Source organism: Saccopteryx bilineata, chromosome 6 (assembly GCF_036850765.1).
Source record: "Saccopteryx bilineata isolate mSacBil1 chromosome 6, mSacBil1_pri_phased_curated, whole genome shotgun sequence".
NCBI lineage: Eukaryota > Metazoa > Chordata > Mammalia > Chiroptera > Emballonuridae > Saccopteryx > Saccopteryx bilineata.
In genome coordinates, this window is record NC_089495.1 from 121,172,162 (window position 1) to 121,195,810 (window position 23,649).

The window sequence follows — 23,649 nt, forward strand, 5'->3', positions numbered from 1 at the left end:
ATTTTCCAGCTCGTGTAAAATGCAATTAAATTTTTTTTTATGTTGACTGTTTCTGTAATCTTCCTGAATTTCCTTCACTGGTTTTGTTGTTTATTCTTGAGGATTTTTTATGTAGTCTGTAATTAAAGGCTGTTTTGCTGCTTCTTCCATTCCATTCTCTATTCCATGTACTTCCTTCTCTTGTCTTGCTGTACCTGCTGAGACTTAGACTGTAGTGTCCTAATCTTAGAAGGAAAGCCTTCAGTCTTTCATTAGTGAGTGTGATGAGGCATTGTTCTTTTTGTGTACTACTTGACTTTGCTTTGCCGATATTTTGTTAAGGGTTTTTGCACATATGTTTATGAGGAATATTGATTTGTGGTTTTATTTTCTTAATGTGTCAGATTTTGGTTCAGAGGTTAACAGGTATTCCCTAAGAGTTGGTGTAATTTTTTTCAAACATTTTCTTGAATATTTAAAATAGCTAAGTTAGGCCCTGGCCGGTTGGCTCAGTGGTAGAGCGTTGGCCTGGTGTGCAGGAGTCCAGGGTTCGATTCCTGGCCAGGACACACAGGAGAAGCACCCATCTGCTTCTCCACCACCCCTCCCCCCCTCCTTCCTCTCTGTCTCTCTCTTCCCCTCCCGCAGCCAAGGCTCCACTGGAGCAAAGTTTGTGAGCACTTAGGATGGCTCTGTGGCCTCTGCCTCAGGCGCGCTAGAATGTCTCTGACTGCGGCAGAGCGATGCCCCAAGATGGGCAGAGCATCGCCCCCTGGTGGGCATGCCAGATGGATCCCGGTCGGGCGCATGCGGGAGTCTGTCTGACTGCCTCCCCGTTTCCAGCTTCGGAAAAATACAAAAAATAAATAAATAAAATAGCTAAGTTAACTACTTGTGCCAAGTTTTTATCATTATTGACTTACTTTCCTTAATATATTAAGGCTATTTGGAGGTTCTATTAAGTCATTTTGGCATCTTTCAAGAAATATGCCTATTTTTAAAATTTATTTCCTTAATGCTGTGTATAATCTCCTCTTTCATTTGTTCTTTTTTCTCTACTCTTTCTATAGGTTTATCAATTTTTCAAGTGTTCATTAAGGAACCAACTTTCTACCTTACCTGCTGTGTGACTGTTCTCTGTTTTACTTATTTCTTCTGTCTTTATTGATTTCTTATCTTTATTATTTTCTTATGTTTACTTTAGTTTTAGCTTGCTCTTTTTCTTTCTTGTTAAATTATAGTACTGTTTGAGCTTCTATATTTATTTACTGTATTTATTTAGAGAGATAGATAGGAAGGGAGAAAGATGAGAAGCACTAACTCATAGTTGTGTCACTTCTTCATTTTTTTCTTCTTGTATGTGCCTTAATTGGGGGGCTCCAGCCGAGCCAATGACCCCTTGCTCAAACCAGTGACCATGGGATAATGTTGTTGATCCCATGCTTAAGCCAGATGAGCCCACGCTCAAGCTGGCAACCTCAAGGTTTCGATCCTGGGTCCTCAGCATCCTAAGTCAATGCTCCATCCACTGTGCCACCACCAGTCAGGCGAGCCATTTTTGTTTTCAATACAGAAATTTTGTTTTCAAAACAAAACTATAAATTTTTTTCTAAGCAGTGCTTGGCTGTACCCCACAAATTTTGATGTACTGTTTTCTGTATCCTTCAGAACATGTTCTGATTTATTTTGTTATCTTCTCTGATTCATGGATTATTAAAAGAGCATTGTTTAATTTCTGGACATCTTTCTCATTTAATTCCATGTTTTCAAACAATATGCTTTGTGAGAGTGTTCTAAAGCTTATTGGAACTTACTGTATGTTCCAGCATGTATTTATCTTAATGGATATGTCAGATGCATTTGAAAAATATGTATATTGTGTAGTTTTTGTTTATAGTATTCTATAAATGTCAATTAGGTTAGGGTGGTAGTTTTTGAGACGTGTGTCCTCATAGATTCTTGTCTACTTGGTGTATTAATTGAGAAAGATATTTTTTAAGTATCTCTCTATGCTTGTGGGGTTGTCTGTTTTTCCCTTTAGTTCTTTCTGGTTTTGTTTCATGAGTTTGATTTCCTATTATTAGATACATACATTGTTATGTATTTCTGGTGAATGCCCTTTGTCTTCAGACATACCTGAATATGAAATAGAGCTATTCAGCTTTCTTATGCTCTTTCTGCCTGGTGTGTCATTTTCTATTTTTTCTTGATTTTTTTTTTCCTCTTCTTTTTCCAAGTGAGAGAGGAGGAGAGATAGACAAACTGTGCTGCATGTGCTTAGCAACCAAGCTCTTCTTAGTGCCTGAGGTGGAGTCCATGGAGCCATCCTCAGCACCTGGGGCCAACTCACTCCAATTGAGCCATGGCTGCAGGAGGGAAGGGGGGGGGGAGCAGATGGGCACTTCTCCTGTGCGCCCTGAACAGAATTGAACCCAGGCCATCCACATACTAGGCCGACACTCTACCACTGAGCCAACCAGCCAGGGCCAGCATGCCTCTTTTTTAAATTTTATTGACATATAATTCTTGCAAGACATCTTTTCTTAGTTAGAAAAGCATTTTTAAGTCAAATATTAGGTGACATATCTATATTTATTGAGGTGTACAATAACCATTAAACATTAATTGAACTATTATTATGTATAAAGCCCATTTTATACTCATCAGAATGCAGTTGTAGAATTGCCAATTCGACTAACCAAAAAAATTTTAAGTTACCATCAAACTGTCTTAAATGTTTCCTATAGAAAAACTTTTCAAATTTTAAGATATAGAATTTTGTAATATGCCCTAAAATTTATGTATAATAGAACATAAAATTATTGTTGCACATTGGGATGGGTGCTTGTTTTCTGGAGTTTTTTTCCACCTTTGCATTTTAACCTGAAATATAAGACATTGAGTGTCTTTTAGTTTGCCATCTAAGTAGTGGACCTAATTTTGAAGTGACTATCCATCGGAACTGTAGTCTCTTTAATTATATGAGCAAAGGTAGCACTGTTGGCCTAAGTTTTGCAGTCTATACTATTGATGAGTAAAACTTTTACCTATTTCAGCAGAATGTGCTGTTCATAGTTTAAAGTAAAACAATCTGTTCTCTGAGAAAGTCTGAATATGTTTATTTTCTTTGGGACTTGACAATTTAAGGACCAAGGAGATAGTATAATATAACAGGGGACTTTAGTAATGGGATTCAGACCCTTTTCATTTTCTGCTGTTTCAGGTTTGTCAGCTGTCAACCCTCAGCTCTCTTCCCCTCCCCCCACCACCACCCCCTTTACTTTATATTGATATATTTTTGTGTTGGGGCCATCTGCAGGCCTCAGACATTCCACAGCTACCTGGAGGACATTATAAACTATCGCTGGGAGCTGGAGGAAGGGAAACCCAACCCACTGAGGGAAGCCAGTTTCCAAGACCTGCCCCTGCGCACGCGTGTGGAGATCCTGCACCGCCTCTGTGACTACCGGCTGGATGCGGATGACGTCTTCGACCTTCTCAAGGTGCTGGACTGGCAAGCCCTTTCCCTGGAGCAGTGAAATCCTCCTTTCTCAGCCATGGCACACAGAAACTAGTGACTAACATTTTTCAGCACCCCCAAAAATATATTCTTTGCTGACCCAACCCCCCCCCAAATAGGTAAAATTTTGATTCATTCATACCAGACCACTATTGTTGTGTTGGCTACTGTCTTTTTTTTTATTTGACTATCTTCAGGAAAAGAGGTCAGTGCACCTGACTCAGCTGTCAGGTATTGCACATTGTAAAAATTGTCATAGCACAGTGGTTGAAAATTGCTATCCTAGAGCCAGCAACCAGGATGTAAAATCTGAACACAGTGAATGAGGCCAGAGTTAGACATGTGGTACTGGTCTTGAAACTTTTTTTTTTAAGCATCAATTCTTTGTTGTGGCACTTTAGTCTCCTTAGTTGCTTATTGATTGCTTTCTCTTATGTGCTTTGGGGGGGCTACAGCAGAGCAAGTGACCCCTTGCTCAAGCCAGCAACCATGGAGTCATGTCTATGACCCCTGCTCAAGCTAGTGACTCCGCGCTGAAGCTGGATGAGCCTGCGCTCAAGCTGGCAAATTCAGGTCTCAAACCTGAGCCCTCTGTGTCCCAGTCTGACGCTATATCCACTGTGCCACCGCCTGGTCAGACGGTCTTGGATCTTTTAAATTGACAGTAGCAATGTCTATAAAATATGACCTCTGAGGCTGAGGGGTTCCAAGCCGTCTATTTATTTGACAGCTTGTTATTTTGGTTTATTCTGTAGTTTGGTTATATCTTCCTCTTCATGTGCTGAGTCACAGATGATACAGGAGAACCATCCAAGGCTCCTGTTTATTCTTCTGTCATCAGCTGGATTGCAGCCAAATTAGCCACTGAATTTGCTTCCTAAGGTCTGAACTCCAAAGATTTTAACCCATTTATGCAAGTGAAGCTCATCCCTACTAGCACATTATATAGAAAAAGCGTGCTGGAGAAGGGAGGCATAGTGCTCCCACCCCCGTTCTATTTAGAACTCTGTCTCAGATGGAGGGTGCAGGCTATTGCTGTTCACTCATAGTAAGGTCAGTTTCTAATCCCATCCAGTCAGAAGTGATTGAACATGTTCATGATTTCTCACTTCAGCCCTACCCACGGATGTGATAGGAAAGTCATTGTGCAGTGTAGCCCAGTCTTCACTGGAAACTCAGGGTCTTTATAGCAAAGGAAAGGCCAGGATGGGTCAGACGCTGGGGAAGGGTGGGGCTGGAGTAGAGGTGCTGCTGTGCTGTGTGATGGAGCCGCGGTGGAGGACCCCTTGGGACAAAGCTTCCGCAACAGCAGGTTCTGTGGTAACTGTCTTTTCTTTCATGGACACACATGAAATAAGTCAAACCAAATGTATAATATGTGAAAGGCAGAAACCACGGGCTGAACCAAAACACGAGGTTAGTGTGTTCAAAATGGAAAATTTTTATTTATTTTGAGAGGGACAAACAGGAAGTGAGAGAGGAGAAGCATTAATTGTTTTTTGGGGTTTTTTTTTTTGTGGGAGAGACAGAGAGTCAGAGAGAGGGACAGATAAGGACAGACAGACAGGAAGGGAGAGAGATGAGAAACATCAATTCTTCGTTGCGGTTCCTTATTTGTTCATTGATTGATTTCTCATATGTGCCTTGACGGGGGGGGGGGGGGGGGCTACAGCAGACTGAGTGACCCCTTGCGCTCAAGCCAGTGACCATGGGGTCATGTCTATGATCCCACTCTCAAGCTGCTGAGCCCGTGCTCAAGCCAAATGAACCCACACTCAAGCCGGCGACCTCGGAGTTTTGAACCTGTCCTCTGCGTCCCAGTCCAATGTTCTATCCACTGTGCCACCTCTTGGTCAGGCAGAAAATTTTATTTTAAAAACGCCTGGGTGGGCCTGACCTATGGTGGCGCAGTGGATAAAGCATCAACCTGGAATACTGAGGTCACTGGTTCAAAGGCCTGGGCTTGCCTGGTCAAGGCACATATGGGAATTGATGCTTCCTGTTCCTCCCCCTTCTCTCCCTCTCTCTCCATTCTCTCTAAAAACGGATAAATAAATTCTAAAAAAAATTGAAAAGAGTGAATTAAAAAATTGAAATTAAAAAAATAAAAATGGCCTGACCTGTGGTGGCACAGTGGATATAGTGTCGACCTGGAACACTGAGATCGCCAGTTCGAAAACTTGGGCTTGGTCAAGGCATATGTGGGAGTTGATGCTTCCTGCTCCTCCCCCTTCTCTCTCTCTCTCTCTCTCTCTCTCTCTCTCTCTCTCTCTCTCTCTTTCTCTTTCCCCCTCTCTAAAATAAGTGAATAAAATCTATAAAAAATAAAATAAAAATAAAAATGCCTGGGTAGCCTGACCAGCCTGTGGCGCAGCAGATAGAACATCAGACTGGGACGCGGAGGACTCAGGTTCGAAACCCCAAGGTCACCAGCTTGAGCCCAAGGTCGCTGGCTTGAACAAGGGATCACTCGGTCTGCTGTAGCTCCCCCCCCCCCCCAATCAAGGCATATAAGAAAAGCAATCAATGAACAACTAAGTTCTACAACAAAGAATTAATGCTTATCTCTCTCCCTTTCTGTCTATCTGTCCTTATCTGTCCCTCTCTCTGACTCTCTGTCTCTGTCACACACACACACACACACACACACACACACACACACACACACACAAACGCCTGGGTGCAAGCAGGCTCAGACCAGCAAAGGGTGTCAGTGTCAAGGGAGGGATAGGACAGGGGTTATATAGAATAATCAAAGGGCCTAGGGTAGCCTGACCAGGCGGTGGCGCAGTGGATAGAGCGTCGGACTGGGATGCGGAAGTACCCAGGTTCGAGACTCCGAGGTCGTGCGCGGGCTCATCTGGCTTGAGCAAAGAGCTCGCCAGCTTGGACCCAAGGTCGCTGGCTCCAGCAAGGGGTTACTCGGTCTGCTGAAGGCCCACGGTCAAGGCACATGTGAGAAAGCAATCAATGAACAACTAAGAAGTCGCAACGCGCAACGAGAAACTGATGATTGATGCTTCTCATCTCTCTCTGTTCCTGTCTGTCTGTCCCTGTCTATCTCTGCCTCTGTAAAAAAAAAACAAAACAAAACAAACAAACAAAGGGCCTAGGGTAAAAGAGGCTGACATTGCTGCATCCACTGATGCAAGAGTTTCCTCTCTTTGTGGATTGGGGTGGTGCCACAGCTCCTCAAAATTGTTTGCACTCTGACTCACCCGTCTCTTATCAGCAACTGGCTACAAGAGAGGTTTGGGCCAGGTTACTAAGTAATACAGTTCTTCTTTCTTCGGGTTTGCATTGTTCTCTAGCTGAGTAGCCATTTTATTTATGAATATGTTCAGAATTTGTTCTTGATAGGTCTTTTCTTGGTGAAATGGGAGCAGTGATGGGAGGAGTGTTTCGTATGCCCTGATTAAAAATTACCTACGGGCCCTGACTGGCTAACTCAGTGGATAGAGCGTTGGCCTGGCATATGGACATCCTGGGTTCGATCCCTGTTCAGGGCATGCAGGAGAAGCAACCATCTGCTTTTTCCCCTTCCCACTCCCCTTTATCTCTCTCTCTCTCTCTCTCTCTCTCTCCCCCCCCCCCCTACAGCCAGTGGCTCAATTGGTTCAAGTGTTCATCCCAGGCACTAAAAATAGCTTGGTTGATTTGAGCATCGACCCAAGATGGGTTGCTGGGTACATACCTGTCGGGGTGCATGCGGAAGTTTGTCTCCCCATCTCCCCTACTCTTACTTGAAAGAAAGAAAATTAGTTATGGTACGTGGTCATTTTAAAATATGAGGTATATCTGAGTATAAAGTTTGAATCCTCACTTTAATTTTCTCCTGTTTTCCCCATTTTCCCAAACCTCTTTTCCCTGTTGTTGGACCTAGGGTCTGGATGCAGATAGTCTCCGTGTGGAGCCATTGGGTGAAGATAATTCTGGGGCACTGTATTGGTATTTCTATGGAACTCGAATGTACAAAGAGGAACCCGTACAAGGAAAATCCAACAGAGAACTCACTCTGAGCAGGTACATTGTTCAGGTCAGGCTGTAGCAACTGCTGTAAAAAGTGTCATTAAAACTATATGCATCGGCAGCCCAGTTGATTTTCCTTAGAAAGGAATGAGCTGTAAGTGCCCAGTGGCAGTGGTGGGAAGCAGTATGTACACTGCAGTGGAGATGGACTGCAGCTCTGTAGCAGAGTGCCAGGGAGGCTGCTGGATGGGAGGCCCCAGGGGAGCACTTTCCTGCCCGGAGACTTGGCAGGTGCCTCTCACTACACCATCTTGCTGCTGTGGCTTTTCTCTTCCCTGCCCAGTTCTTGCAAATTCTGTTTTATACTAGAATTGATGATGGGCTCCATCAGTGTTGGATGAGAGGAACCTTTAAAGAACACTTGAAACATAGTCTTGCTAATTGTTCCCTAATGAGGAACATTTGCATAATGTCCCTTAATGGTGTAACCATGTTAGATTTTCTTACTGCTGGGAGTTGTGCTCACTATCAGCAAAGTGTTAGGTCTTACTTGGGTTTTAACATTCTAAAATGTCAGTGTTGCTTTGTCCCACATTCTAATGGAAGACCGGAGTGAGTCACCTTGCTCTTGCCCTGTGGCTGCTGCCTTTACAGTATGTCAGTACTACAGCAGGACATCTCTATTTAATATGCTATTTCTTAGGGGAAGTGAAGGACAAAAAAATGTCTCAAGTATTCCTGGGAAAACAGGAAAAAGAAGAGGAAGACCCCCCAAACGGAAGAAACTACAGGAGGAGACTATCATGAGGTAAGACAACTCTGATGATCATAGACCCTTTTGCTGAGGGGACCTTTTTTCCACTTGTTCCTTCATCCTTGATGTTTACTCCTGTCGTGGGAAGGACAAAGGACCTAAATGATGAAGACCTGGATCAGAACCCTCATGAAGTTACCAAGCGTGCACTAGGGGGTCAGGAAGCCCTGGCTGCACGGCCTCCAGCAGGTTCCCTGCTCTCTCTAAGCTGCTGTTTTACCGGACAGTGCAGGCACGGACAGGAGTGATGATGAACTTGAACAAGACAGTGAGTGTGACATTGTCACACACTGAACATTGTGCATGTGCTCACTCAGTATGTATTGTTTTAAAACGTGTTATGACACACGTCATTTCATAGGAGCATGGGGCAAGCTAATTCTGACATTAACTGTTAATTAATAATCAGCATTTTTATAGAATTATATATCACATGTGAGTTTATAACCTAATTCTTTCCCGTTAGGGAGGCTCTAGTAGCAAACATGCTTTGTTTTGTTTACAATGCTATTTCCTAAAATAAAGAAAAGGCAAGATCTTAAACATGTTCTAAAGTATTTTATATATAATTTTAGCAAAGAAAAAAATTCTATTAACATTTGGTAAATTTTATTTCATATATCATCTTTTAGGAAGTTACATGATGTAAATCTTTTTCTTTTTTTACATGTAAATCGTAATGAATTTTCAGAATCTGACCTATACTGTGTAAATATACTTTTACGTAAGGATCAGCTCTGTCATTATACACCTGTGGAAGTTAGGTTGTATTCTTAAAAGCTCTAATGACAGAAGCCAAATCTCTCTTTCCCTTTAACTTGTAGAACTACTAAATAATCTAAATAATGTACTTGAAGGAAGCCACATCTCATTACACTGCTTATTAACCCCAGGATGTATTTCTAGGAATCCATTTAAAATAAATTAGTCATAATTTGATTTTATTTTACACTTAAGAATCAGTATTCTGTCTGACCAGGCGGTTTCACAGTGGTTAGAGTGTCAGACTGGGACATGGAGGACCCAGGTTCAAAACTCCTAGTTCGCCAGCTTGAGTGGGGCTCACCAGGTTGAGCACGGGGTTGCTGGCTTGAGCATGGGATCATAGACAGGACCCCAACGTCTCTGGCTTGAGGGGGGTCACTCGCTCTGCTGCAGTCCCCCAGTCAAGGCACATGAGAAAGCAATCAATGAACAACTGAGGATACTAAGGAGCTGCAACAAAGAATTGATGCTTCTCATCTCTCTCCCTTCCTACTTGTCTGTTCCTATCTGTCCCTCTCTCTGTCTGTCACACACAAAAAAGAATTCGTATTCTGGCGCTGGCTGATTGGCTCAGCAGTAGAGCATCAGCCCAGAGTATGGAAGTCCTGGGTTTGATTCCCGGTCAAGGCACACAGGGAGGCAACCATCTGCTTCTCCACCCCTTCTTCCTCCCCTCTCTCTCTTCCTCTCCTGCAGCCATGGCTCAAATGGTTCAAGCAAAGTTGGCCCTGAGCACAGAGGATGGTTCCATGGCCTCCATCTCAGGTGCTAAATAGATTGGTTGCCGAGCAACAGAGCAGTGCATCACTGCACAGTGGACTTGCTGGGTGGATCCCAGTCAGGGTACATGTGGGTGTCTGTCTCTGCTTCTCCTCCTCTCACTTAATAATAAAAAGTATTCTGCTTAACTTTCCAGAAAATTGACTACAGGTTGCAACTTACTTCCTACAATGTTTATGAGAAGTGTCCTATTATCACATTGTGTACACACATCTGTTTCTGGATTTGTTTAGCAATCTGTACCTCCCTGTGTATTTAAAAGTGGTTTTGTACCAATCTCCATTTCCCTGTAAGTGAAATTGAAGTCCCTTAGTGTTGAGAAGAATCATTTCAGCAAGTGTACATGGACTCATGTTACCCTCGCTGGTGATTTTATTCTTTACATCTCTATAGTCAATAAAGTATTAAATGTTCTTAAATAAAATGGAAAATTAGTTCATCAGTTATACATTTCAGGTGCTCAGCAGCCACATGTGGCTCCTGGTTCCCAGACGGGACAGTGGCGATCTGGGACTTGTTCATTCTCACAGGACGTTTTGTGGAGCAGTCTGTCCAGTGTGACTCAGATACAAATGACAGTGATCCTTAGCACCATCGTGTTGAACACTTTTGTATTTTATAACTGAATGCCCACTGTCCCTGTGAGGTAGGCATAGTTAGTCGCTCCATTTGGTGGGAATATTAATGAACTTCCTCGCCTGGCCTGTGGTGACCTGGAGTGCTGAGGTTGCCCGTTCGAAACCCCGAGCTTGCCTGGTCAAGGCACATGTGGGAGTTGATGCTTCCTGCTCTCTCCCCTTCTCTCTCTCTCTCTCATTCTCTCCTCTCTCTAAAATAAAATCAAAAAAGAAAAAGAAAATTTAACTGTCCCTAGGTCATGTTCTTAACCACTACTTCATATGAGGTTAAATTTAAACACAGGTTTATAGTTGTGAGTGCCTCTACACACTTCATCCTTACATTATAATTTATTAGTTATTAGTTATTATTTAATTGTGTTATAGCTGCAAACCTACCTCTGCCCACCTACATTCCTCGTTTTCACTGCAGCTCTGAGTCAGAGGAGAAAGGCCTTGTAATCCTTAGGGTTGTTCTTCTCTTGGCTTTTGATTGTTAACTCCTCTCTTTGGTTTCTTGTTTTGTTTTTGTTTTTAATGTTCTAAAAGTTAGTTTTTTCCTATGACTGATGCTACCATAACAGTGGGTTCCTACATGGGTTTTGCCCTCTACAACAATACATCCCCATCCTAGTGTTCATTTGTTTAGTATAGTCACTTCTGACCTTGCCCTTGGTGCACACCACCTTGTATGTAGCTGGGTCAACCTTAAAGGGAAACAGCAGTTTTGAACATGTCTTGTTTTCATTGTTGATCTCTTTTTCCTGTGTTTCAGTGAAAAGCAGGAAGAAAACTCCTTGGCACCTGAGCCACAGACAAGAAATGGTAATGCCCCTGCTGGGATTGTTAGAAAGGAAGAAATTAAGTGATTCTGTGTTACAACGGGGACTCTTGTCCAAAGTTCCACAGAGCAGTTAAGATTACCGCCAGGCCACCTGAGTGCTTTCCTGCCTGCCCTCTGTTCTCGCCTCCTAGCACTTTGTGCCCGTCTTTCCCTCTGACAGAGAGCTTAGATCAGGAGTTGTTTGTTCAGCTCTTGTCCTGTCGCCTGGCCACAGTTTAACAGATACCCAGACACGAAAGAGCCGTCTTGTTGGTGTAAAATGTTTTACTACGTAGAAGAGTAGTATTACTACGTAGTAAGTAGTAGGCTTCTTATTCAGATTTAAGTCTGTTTACGCCAGGTCACGTCATTTGGAGGGGAATATCAAAATACAATGTCTCAGTGTCTGTGAAACAGGGACGACTGTGAAGGATCATAGTAAAACCACTTGCATTTCTAGTGTGTTCACACCTACCTTGTGAAGGTCACACAAGTTATATTTGTGTTGCCTTTGGTTCATGTTCACCTTTAGCTGTAAACAGTGATAGCAACAGGAGTATCAAAAGAACACATTATGAACATTAACCAATAAGCTCTGGCTGGACGGCTCGGTTGGTTGGAGCGTTCTGAAGCACAGAGCCTGTGGGTTTGATTCTGGGTCAGGGTACACACAGGAGCAGATCAGTGTAAGTAATAGGACTTTTTTTCTGATTCTCTCTTTTTTGGTCAGGACCCAGACTAAACACGAAATTGAGAATAAGTAGGAAAAAGGTCCCAGTGGGATCTATTTAAGGAACCCATTGATTTTCTTCTTTTTCAGGGTCCCAAGGGCCAGGTCAAGGCACTTGGTGGCTTCTATGCCAAACAGAAGAAGAATGGAGACAGGTGACAGAAAGTTTCCGGGAAAGGACCTCCCTTCGAGAACGGCAGCTGTATAAGCTCCTCAGCGAGGACTTCCTCCCCGAGATCTGCAGCATGATTGCCCAGAAGGTATGCAGGGCAGCCTTTCTGCCCTCTGTCAGGTGTAAAGCTACGTTAGTTAAGTTCTTTGTTAGAGGTTTGGCACACACTCCCATCTCCTGGATGTGGTACAGCCATCATCCTCTCTCATCTGGAGTATTAAATGGGACCTCACGCCACTTCTGGGCCTTCCTGTGGGCTACAGAATTAATTCTTATGCAAGAAGTCTGCAGGCCTCCACACTCCAGTACTTACTGTGGATTTTCACAGTCTGGTACTAGCTTTCCTTCTCCCATCATAGTCCACAGGAGACATTCCCTGAGCCCCCAAGGGTGTTTCCTGTCACCTGTGCACACCCCCTGTATGTGGGCTCTTCCCATCGTCTCTCTCCCACTAAGTAAGTGGCAGCTCTGGTGCCGGCTCCTGGCCCGTCTCATCTGAGCTTTGGCCTTCTCCTCCATCTTTCATGAACTATGCATTCTGTGTTTTTGTGTGTATGTACCCTAACTCATGACTTTCAAACACTTTTCCCCCTCTACTTCCTACCCATTCATATAATAATCTTCCAAAAACCTATTCTAAAGTCATCCTCCACAAGCTGTTCATGCCCCCAGACTCAGGAGTGTCCTCTGTAACGTATGGACTCACCCCTTACTTCATTCCATTGTGCGTTGTTTAAGCTTCTTTACATCAGGGGCCATGTCTCACTAGTCATTTCAGCTCTGTAGCAGCTCACGCAGTGCCTTCCCCGTGATGAGAGCTCAGGGGTGATTTAGTTCACTCACTTCATAGCCGTGTCAGTAGCAGACAGAACAGTTGACCACCAGCCATGAAACCTGAAGAGAAAGCTCATGACTTTTTGCTGCGGCATCTCCGGGGAAACACAGAATGATGGGCACACTGGTGGTGCATGTAATGGTGTTTCTAACCCCTGAGTTAGATGCTCTAAGGCAGGGGTCGAGAACCTATGGCTCACGAGCCAGATGTGGCTCTTTTGATGGCTGCATCTGACTCGCAGAAAAAATTTTTAATAAAAAAATGTTAAAAATATAAAACAAGCCCTGGCAGGTTGGTTCAGTGGTAGAGCGTCAGCCTGGCATGCAGGAGTCCCAGGTTCAATTCCCGGCCAGGGCACACAGGAGAAGCATCCATCTGCTTCTCCACCCCTCCCCCTCTCCTTCTTCTCTCTCTCTTCCCCTCCCGCAGCTAGGGCTCCATTGGAGCAAAGTTGGCCCAAGCGCTGAGGATGGCTCTATGGCCTCTGCCTCAGGCACTAGAATGGCTCTGGTTGCAGCAGAGCGACGCCCCAGATGGGCAGAGCATCGCCCCCTGGTGGGCATGCCGGGTGGATCCCGATTGGGTGCATGCGGGAGTCTGTCTGACTGCCTCCCCATTTCCAGCTTCAGAAAAATACAACAAAAAACAAAAAAAATATAAAACATTCTCATGTATTACAATCCATTCATTTCCTACTGCTCATGTTCATGGTTGCGGGTGACTGGAGCCAATCACAGCTGTCCTCCAACACACACCAAATTTTTATTGGATAATGCATAACCTACACGGGTGTTGTATGGCTCTCACGGAATTCCATTTTAAAACATGTGGCGGTCATGGCTCTCTCAGCCAAAAAGGTTCCCGACCTCTGCTCTAAGGAAAATTCTAGCAAATCACCTTTTGTTAGCAGGAATTTATAGTTTCTCAAGAACTAGTTTTATGGATGAACAAAGCAATCTGCATTTCCCCATCAGTGTACTTAATTCCATATACACTCTTTTTGTGATCTGCAGCTCATTCTGACAGTTTTCCAGGAGTTAAAACACACAGTCTCATTCTCTTAAAATAGCTACAGGACAGGGATTGTGTTAGCACTTGATGTGACAGTGTTGTGACTTTATTGATACAACTAATGATGGCATATTAAGTCATCTATGAGTCGTATGCCTAATTAGCTTTTACAGTGTCTGTTGCTATACTGCCAGGTTTTGGGGGATGCAGGAACTAAGGAAAAAATGTAAAAACATAAAACTAATGATTATGATACTAAAAATTTCAAGACCTGATTCTTTGTAAGAGAAGAAAAATATTAAAATAAATATAATTCTGCCTGACCTGTGGTGGCACAGTGGATAAAGCGTCGACCTGGAAATGCTGAGGTCACGGGTTTGAAACCCTGGGCTTGCCTGGTCAAGGCACATATGGGAGTTGATGCTTCCAGCTCCTCCCCCCTTCTCTCTCTCTCTCTCCCTTTCTCCCTCTCTCTCTCCTCTCTAAAAATGAATAAAGAAAAAAAAAGAAAAAGAGAAATAAATATAATTCTTTTATTTTATTTAATTAATTGTGTTTACATAGATTCTAGGGTCACCTCGAATGTATCCCCCTCCCCCTATTCCCCTCAACATCTCCCTTGTTCCCCTCCCTATAGCGCACTCCCCCTTCCCTTGAGGTTTATCCCATCCTGTCATCCCCTTTTTCTTTCTTTCTCTGCCTGGCTTATTTCACTCAACATAATAGTTTCCAGGTCCCTCCATATTGTTGCAAAAGGTAATATTTCCTTCTTTTTCATAGCCCCATAGTATTCCATTACATATATGTACCACTGCTTTTTAATCCACTCATCCACTGACAGACACTTGGGCTGTTTCCAGATCTTCGCTATTGTGAACAATGCTGCCTGGGTCCATTTCTAATTTTTTGAGGAATCTCCATACTGTTTCCACAGTGGCTGCACCAGTCTGCATTCCCACCAGCAGTGCAGGAGGGTTCCCCTTTCTCCACATCCTCGCCAGCACCTATCGTGTGCTGTTTTGTTAATGAGCACCATTCTGACTGGTGTGAGGTGATATTTCATTGTGGTTTTGATTTGCATTTCTCTAATGATTAGTGATGTTGAACATTTTTTTATCTGTCTATTGGCCATCTGTATGTCCTCTTTGGAGAAGTGTCTATTCATTTCTTGTGCCCATTTTTTGATTGGATTGTCTTCTTGGTGTTGAGTTTTACAAGTTCTTTATAAATTTTGGTTATTAATCTCTTATCAGATGTATTGTCAAATATGTTTCCCCATTGTGTAGTTTGTCTTTTTATTCTGTTCATATTGTCTTTAGCTGTGCAAAAGCTTTTTAGTTTGATATAGTCCCATTTGTTTATCCTGTCTCTTATTTCACTTGCCTGTGATAAAAGAAATCAAGGAAGACACAAACAAGTGGAAGCATATACCGTGCTCATGGTTAGGAAGAATAAACATCATTAAAATGTCTATATTACCCAAAGCAATTTATAAATTCAATGCAATACCAATTAAAATACCAATGACAGCCTGACCAGGCGGTGACGCAGTAGATAGAAGGTCGGACTGGGATGCGGAAGTACCTAGGTTCGAGACCCCGAGGTTGCCAGCTTGAGTACAAGTTCATTTGGCTTGAGCAAAAAGCTCACCAGCTTGGACCCAAGGTTGCTGGCTCTAGCAAGGTTGCTCGGTCTGCTGAAGGCCCATGGTCAAGGCACATATGAGAAAGCAATCAATGAACAACTAAGGTGTCTCTACGAAAAACTGATGATTGATGCTTCTCATCTCTCTCCGTTCCTATCTATTCCTCTCTCTGACTCTCTCTCTGTCCCTGTAAAAAAATAAATAATAAAATAAAATACCAATGACATACTTCAAAGATACAGAACACATATTTCAAAAATTTATATGGAACCAAAAGAGAACACGAATAGCCTCAGCAATCTTGAAAAAGAAGAATAAAGTGGGAGGTATCACATTTTTGGATATCAAGTTATACTACAAGGCCATTGTATTCAAAACAGCTTGGTACTGGCATAGGAACAGGCATATAGATCAATGGATCAGAACAGAGAACCCAGAAATAAACCCACATCTTTATGGACAATTGATTTTTTTTTTAATTGAGAGGAGAGGAGATAGACTTCCGCATGCACGCCAGCTATCCTCAGCACCCTGGGCTGATGCTTGGACCAATTGAGCCACTGGCTGCAGAAGGAAAAGAGAAAGAAAATGGGGGAGAGGGAGATAAAGAGAAGCAGATGGTCTTTTTTCATGTGTGCCCTGACTGGGGATTGAACCTGGGAAGTCTGCACGGCAGGTGGACACTATCCACTGATCCAGCTAACCAGGGCCAATAATTGTTGTTTGATGATTTATTGGTGATAGCCACTGTGACAGGTGTGAGGTGACTTCTGGTTTACTTTGCATTTCTCTAATGATTACGGAGGTGTTGAGCACCTTTTCCTGTACTTGTTTGCATCCTGTATGTCTTAGGAAAAATGTCTATTCAGATCCTCTATCCATTTTTTAACTGAATTTTTTTGCTATTGTGTTGTATACATTTATTTTTTAAGATGCTGTAAACTCTGGTTTACTCAGTTATTACATCTCATGTGTTTAGCATAAATATTAATATATTTAAAAATAAGTAAGTAGACATACATTGTGTGCTTCTGTATTTATGAAATCTCTAGATTCGTGGGAATCCATAGGGACAGAGCACGTTGGCATTGCCGGGGCCAGGGCAGTGCAGGATGGAGTGTGGCTGCTGCGTGGGTACAGCATACTGGAAATGTTTTGCACTTAATACAAGGTGGTAACTGCAAAACAGTGTGAATGCTCTAAATGCCACTGAATTGTACAGAATAACTGATTTAGGAGGAGAATAAAAAGGGACAAATACCTGGTGAGGGAAAATTATTGACTTGGGGTGATGAGCACACAACACAATCAACAGTTCAAATGCTGTACAGATGTTCACCTGAAACCTATGTACTCTTATTGATCAATGTCACCTCATTAAATTTAATTTGTAAATGAAATAATATTGATATTATGTGAATTTTACTCTGGTTAATAAAAGCCTGGGTGATTTTTTACATATTTGTTAAATGAGCCTCTGATTTAGCAGGAATCGTTTACATCTTTATTAAGTTTAAGCTATTCTGTCTGGGTTGCTTAGTGGGATAGAGCATCCTCCTGGTGCCTCAGGGTTGCAATTCATTACCTGGTCAGGGCACATGCAGGAATCAACCAATGGGTGCATGGATGAATGGAACAGCAGGTCAGTGTTTCTCTCTCTCTCTCTCTCTGTCTCTGTCTCTCTCTCCCTTCTTCTTTCTCTAAAACCAATAAATAAAATAAAATTCCTGCTTTGGTGTTAACAAAAACATCATAAATGGTGTTTAGTCCGTTTTTTTAATACCTCACCATAAAAATCTACAAATTCTAACTTCAACCTTATTTAATTTTAGACCTTTAACAGGGTTCACATACTGGAGGAAGTTAGCTAATAAAAGTTAAATCCTGCCTGACCAGGTGGTGGTGCAGTGGCTAGAGCATCGGACTGGGCTGCAGAGGACCCAGGTTCAAAACCCCGAGGTCACTGGTTTGAGCACAGGGTCACTGGCTTGAGCGTGGGATCATAGACATGACTCCATGGTCGCTGGCTTGAGCAAGGGGTCACTGGCTCTGCTGTAGCACCCCCCCCCCCATCAAGGCACATAAGAGAAAGCAATCAATGAACAACTAAGGAGCCACGATGAAGAATTGATGCTTCTCATCTCCATTTCTGTCTGTTCCTAACTGTCCTTCTCTCTGTCTCTGTGACCAAAAGAAAAAAAAAGTTAAATCCTATTAGAGCAGAGGTCGGGAACCTTTTTGGCTGAGAGAGCCATGAACGCCACATATTTTCAAATGTGATTCCGTGAGAGCCATACAACTGCCCATGTACATTATGCATTATCCAATAAAAATTTGGTGTTGTGTTGGAGGACAGCTGTGATTGGCTCCAGCCACCCGCAACCATGAACATGAGCAGTAGGAAATGAATGGATTGTAATACATGAGAATGTTTTATATTTTTAACTTTTTTTTTTTTTTAACGATTTGTCTGCGAGCTAGATGCAGCCATCAAAAGAGCTGTATCTGGCTTGTGAGCCATAGGTTCCCGACCCCTGTATTAGAACACTGGTTGGCTTTCTCAGTTTGGAAAGTTCTGCTTTCAGCCCTTTTCTGCACTTATTACTAAATTGGGATCGTATGGAATATTAATCTGTGACCTTTGTTTTTCCTTTAACATTGTGAGAAATGTGTTCCTTTAAGAAGTCCTCAAATAAAATGTTTATTGATTCCATAGTGATGACTATATAATTTCACCTATTACTTGACCAGAGAGGCCCTGGCTGGTTGGCTCAGTGTTAGGGCATTGGCCCAGTATGTAGAAGTAAGGGGTTTGATTCCTGGTCAGGGCACACAGGAGACGCGCCCATCTGCTTCTCCCTCCTCCACTTCCTCTCCTGCAGCCTTGGCTCAATTGATTCCAGCAACATTGGCCCCAGGTGCTGAGGACGGGTCTATGGCCTCTGCCTCAGGCACAAAAAAGTAACTCAGTTACCAAAAGGAGCTGTGGCCCAGTTGCGTACAGCATCTTGTCTTTGAGGCTTGCCTGGGGGATCCTGGTCAGGAAGCATAGGGGAGTAGGTCTCTGCCTCCCTGCCTCTGACTTAAAAAAAAAAAATTACAGTACCACAGAAATATTTTTGCCCATCTATCAGTTTTTAAGACATGAAAATACCCTGTATAGGTTTCTTGATACATCTGATCAAATTGTCCTCAAAAAGACCCATGTCCCAATGTATTGATAGCATTTGTTTTTACTACATTTTTACAAATTTACCACTTTTTATCATCTTTAACAATTTTGTAAGTGAAAAGACTATTGTCCTCTTCCTTTTGGTCATTGATGTGATTTATCTATCACCAGTGAGTTTTGAGTTTGTGTTGCATCTCCTTTGGGGGTGGCTACTGTTTGTAACGTAGCTTTACATATTAATAATACAATAAATCAGCCTGACCAGGCTGGATAGAGCATTGACCTGGGATGCTGAGGACCCAGGTTCGAAACCCCATGGTTACTGGCTTGAGCTGGATCCCCCCCTCATCAAGGCACATATATATGAGAAAGCTGTCAGTGGACAACTAAGGTGATGCAGCTCTGAGTTGATGCTTCCCATTCATTCCCTTCCTGTCTTTGTGTTCTCCTTTCTTTTTCTCTCTCTCTCTCTCTCTCTCTTTCTCTCTCGTTTTCACTAAAAAAAAAAAATATTCTGATCTGGCCTGACCTGTGTCATCCTGCAACGCTGAGGTTGCCAGTTCAAAAGCCTGCTGGGCTTGCCTGGTCAAGGCACATTGACGCTTCCTGCTCCTTCCCTTCTCTCTCTCATGAATAAAGTCTTTTTTTATAAAGTTAAAAAAAAATATTCTGATCCTATTTAATATCCCCTTGTTAGACTATTTTATGTTTTCACCAGCTCTCCTTCTTCATAGTGGGGCAGAATACACTCACATCGTCATCATTATATGCAAATATGTGCACATTTTTTTCTCTTTTTCGTTGTGTCTGGCACATAGAAAGCACTCCAGTTTTCTTTGAATGAAGTAATTCCTTGAACAGGCTTAGTCCCCTCCCCCCACACACACACACGAGAGGTCTGCGTGGAGTCTCCGTGCAGCTGAAAGGAACAAGAGTGACTGGTTTGCTTTGTTACTGTAGTCCCTCATAACTTCTCAACTGAAAAACACTGTCACCTAAAGCTGGAATAAGGCCTGGAGGGGATGAAGGAATGGTGCTTACAAGCTGGCGCTGAGGAGTCACTGCTAGGGAGGGGTGTGCTTCCGCACTGCCTTCCCTCAGTGCCAGAAGCATCCCCACCTTAGAAACGGTCTCTGGCATATGACTGCCTGCTCTGCTGATCGGGTAAGGTATTAGGGGACTGTAATCTGTTTGGACTGTGGAGGCTCCTATGAGTACAGTGTCCTGTGTGCCATAGTGATGGGTTTTTATCTCTTACTCATTCCAGATTATACCTTGTAGGCAGCAAACTCCTTTAAAGTCAGGCTCATAGAACTTAAATGATAAAAATGACTTTGAAATGGTCTATCTAGGCATGGCAACTTTCAAAATCTGAACCTGATATGAATCTAAACTGGTTTCAGGAACTATAAATAAAATAATGTAATTTTTTTTTTAATAATGTAAATTTTTAACGGGAGCAGTTTTCATCCTAGCTCAAGTGTCCTAGCTACAAAACGGCTCTGATTGGTTATATTAGAAAATACATAGAGTGAAACTTCATTAAATTATGATAATTGTCTAGGGTAGGGTGTTGTTGTTATATTTTGGGTGTTTTGTCTTTTATTAGATTCCTTAGGCAAATTCCCTGTGTATTTAGGGCAAAATGGTGTCTCTTCCTACCAGACTCCCAATTTTTAAAGTATGAAAGTTAAGGTAAGGCACATTGTTCAAAGTTGTGAGCATGTGTTCTGTCTAGTGGCTGTCTTTCATTCTTTCAGTGTACTTAGAATCAAGTGCTTTATCAAGCACTAACCCTTTAAGCACGATCTGTCTGTACAGCCTCACGTGCTCTTCTGAGGTTTGGCGGTTCTTCATAGGGTTATCTTCCAAAGACTCCAAATGACCGTAAATCATTGGGCTCAAAACAGGTACCCTGTTTTAAATCCCCATTGTGTTGTGCCTGGCCTGTGGTGGTGTAGAGAATCAAGTGTCGACCTGGAATGCGAGGTCGCCAGTTCAAAACCCTGAGCTTGTGCAGTCAAGGCACATGGGAGAAACAAGCAATTAACAACTAAACTGAAGCAACTATGAATTGATACCCCCCCCGTAATATCGGTAAATATAATCTTTTTTAAATCTTTTAATATATATTCACACATCTATTCTTCAGGTGATAAAATTAATTTGTAGTTACACTATAAATTCATTACCTATCTAATACTTATTGAATAAACAGTTCATAAAAATGGAACCTTCACTCAGTGAAGACCTGCCCTTGTGTGTCGTGTGCTGACTCTGCATTCCTGGCCCTCAGGAGACCCCTCTGCTGACCAGACTGGAGAAGCAGAAGCGCAGGGAGGAGGAGGCAGAGCGCCAGATCCTGCTGGCGGTACAGAGGACAGAGCAGGAGCAGATGCTCAAGGAGGAGAAGAAGCGGGAGCTGGAGGAAAAGGTCAAGGCAGTGGAAGGTATGTGGGCTTTCTGCATTGTCTGGACCGGTCCATGGGGTGTGGGAACAGCGCTCCTGCTGTGGCCAAAACCATGTGCAGTGGGGTTCTGTCATTTATAAAAGCTGTTTCTGGCCGCTCTGGGGATATCCGTTGCAGTCTGTCTTATTCCCTCACTGTCGTGGGCTCCAGCTAAAGCCCGGGCATTGTCCTCCATGTGTCCGTCCGTCTGTCTCTCCCTGTGTTCCTCTCTGTCGCGTCCCCTTCACACATAGATGAGTGTGCTTGAGGAGCGTCTAGGTGTTTTAGCTGTGGCACTACAAATAGTATGGATGAGGGCAGGTGGTTTCCTCAGGCTTAGGTCCGGGCCTTAGTCTTGCTGTAATGAAATTTCCTTCCTTTGAAATGACAGCAAAGAATACAACTCTTTCTAGACCTGTGAGTAACAGTTATGTCTATAAGCTGAACCTGGTATGTCATGTGATAAGGGTATTTGGCTTGATTGAATACCAACAAATGTCTATTTTCTTTGAAATAAGTGTATTGAACATTTAAATTTTTTTACTAAAATAGGATAACATGGGTTTAACTTGTATGCAGTATTTCATTGCAAAATTTAAATTAATTTTGCCTATAAAATTTGAAGACGGCCCTGGCCGGTTGGCTCAGTGGTAGAGCGTCAGCCTGGCGTGCAGGAGTCCCCGATTTGATTCCCAGCCAGGGCACACAGGAAAAGCGCCCATCTCCTTCTCTACCCCTCCCCCTCTCCTTCCTCTCTGTTTCTCTCTTCCCCTCCTGCAGCCAAGGCTCCATTGGAGCAAAGTTGTCCCAGGTGCTAGAATGGCTCTGGTTGCAACAGAGCAACACCCCAGATGGGCAGAGCATTGCCCCCTGGTGGACATGCCGGGTGGATCCCGGTCGGGCACATGCGGGAGTCTGTCTGACTGCCTCCCTGTTTCCAACTTCAGGGGGGAAAAAAAATGTGAAGAAGTCTGCCCTCCGTGCGTGTTTACTCCCATTCCTGTGTAGAGCATCTGCAGGTTTCCCCTGTGCCCCTCATGGGGCTGCGGGTTTTCTCCCAGTGCTAGGCTTAAATTCCTCAAGATGGCAGCTATGGCTCTGAGTTATTTATATTTCTCACTGGGGTCCTGTAATTTTCAGTGGGGTTGTCATTTGGCACACTATTGTCAGTTTGGCTTTTAGTTTATACAGACAGGTCCAAAACTTACTTTTGTGGCTTAGTTTCTTTACCAGTAAGAGTAATAATAATAATACCCGTGTTATAGGCTGTTCTTTAAATCAACAAATATTTTTTGAGCACCTGTGCTGTACTGGGCACTGTTGTAAGAATATAGTAGCAAATAAAATAAGATACTTCTTTCAAGAAGTCTGTGTTGTAATGATAGGAAGACAGAGGAAACACATATGGTAGAACCACAGAGAGTGGTGAGTAATTGGAAGAAAAACAAAAGTGGGTTCTGGCCCATTGGCTCAGTGATAGAGCACTGGCCCAGTGTGTGGAAGTCCCAAGTTCAATTCCTGGTCAGGATACACAGGAGAAGCGACCATTTGCTTCTCTACTTTTCTCTTTCCCCCCTCCACCCCTACACCCTCTCTTTTCTCCTCCTGCAGCTATGGCTCGAATGGTTCGAGCAAATTTGGCCCCGGGCACTGAGGAAAGCTCCATGGCCTCACCTCAGGCACTAAGATGGCTTGGTTGCTGAGCAACAGAGCAGTGGCCCCAGATGGGCAGGGCTTCACCTGGTAGGGGGCTTGCTTGGGTGGATCCTGGTCGGCCGCATGTGGGAATCTGTCTCTGCCTCTCTGCCTCTCACTTAATAATAAAAAAAAAAGAAAGAAAAAACTGGTTTTGAGATGAAAGGAATTACATGATAGAAGAACCATTTAAGTCGGATTGTGAATGATGCTGCGTGTGTGTACAGCAGAGACGATCCGTGCACACAGGTACACACGTGCAGCAAGATGGCACGCGGCTGGTGCAAGGGCAGCACAGAGAAGACTGGCAGGGAGTGAGTTCAGGCAGGTGAGCAGAGGCCTCACCACATAGGGCCATGCAGGCCTTGTTAGAAGGATTCAGTGGAGACAGGACAGTCCCTAGCACACAGCAAGCTCACGAGTGATAGTGATCATGGGGGCATGTGGGTTTTCTACCATAATGACTAAATAGTTGTGTTGAGAGCAAGTCAGAATATACTTCATGTTAACACCTAAGTTTTGTCTGTGTGGGAGCACACAGCTGGCTTCCTGGTTCTGTTCCCTGGCATGCTCTGTTCAGAGCTGCGGTCACTAGTGCAGCTTCCTGAAACTGCTGGCATAAAAAGTGACATAGCACACGTGGCTCGTGGCTTTCTGTGTAAAGAAATTTGA

General features: G+C 43.3%; 1 protein-coding gene across 1 annotated transcript in view; it reads left to right on the plus strand.

Annotated features, from left to right (window-relative positions):
• The window catches only part of CECR2 (CECR2 histone acetyl-lysine reader), a 175,521-nt gene that overhangs the window by 128,484 nt on the left and 23,388 nt on the right, over nt 1-23,649 (plus strand). The window contains exons 3-8 of the mRNA XM_066237775.1: nt 3,299-3,482; nt 7,383-7,522; nt 8,172-8,276; nt 11,220-11,269; nt 12,088-12,257; nt 21,129-21,282. Of these exons, the coding sequence (XP_066093872.1) occupies nt 3,299-3,482; nt 7,383-7,522; nt 8,172-8,276; nt 11,220-11,269; nt 12,088-12,257; nt 21,129-21,282 (803 nt within the window). The remainder of the gene's footprint in view (nt 1-3,298; nt 3,483-7,382; nt 7,523-8,171; nt 8,277-11,219; nt 11,270-12,087; nt 12,258-21,128; nt 21,283-23,649) is intronic.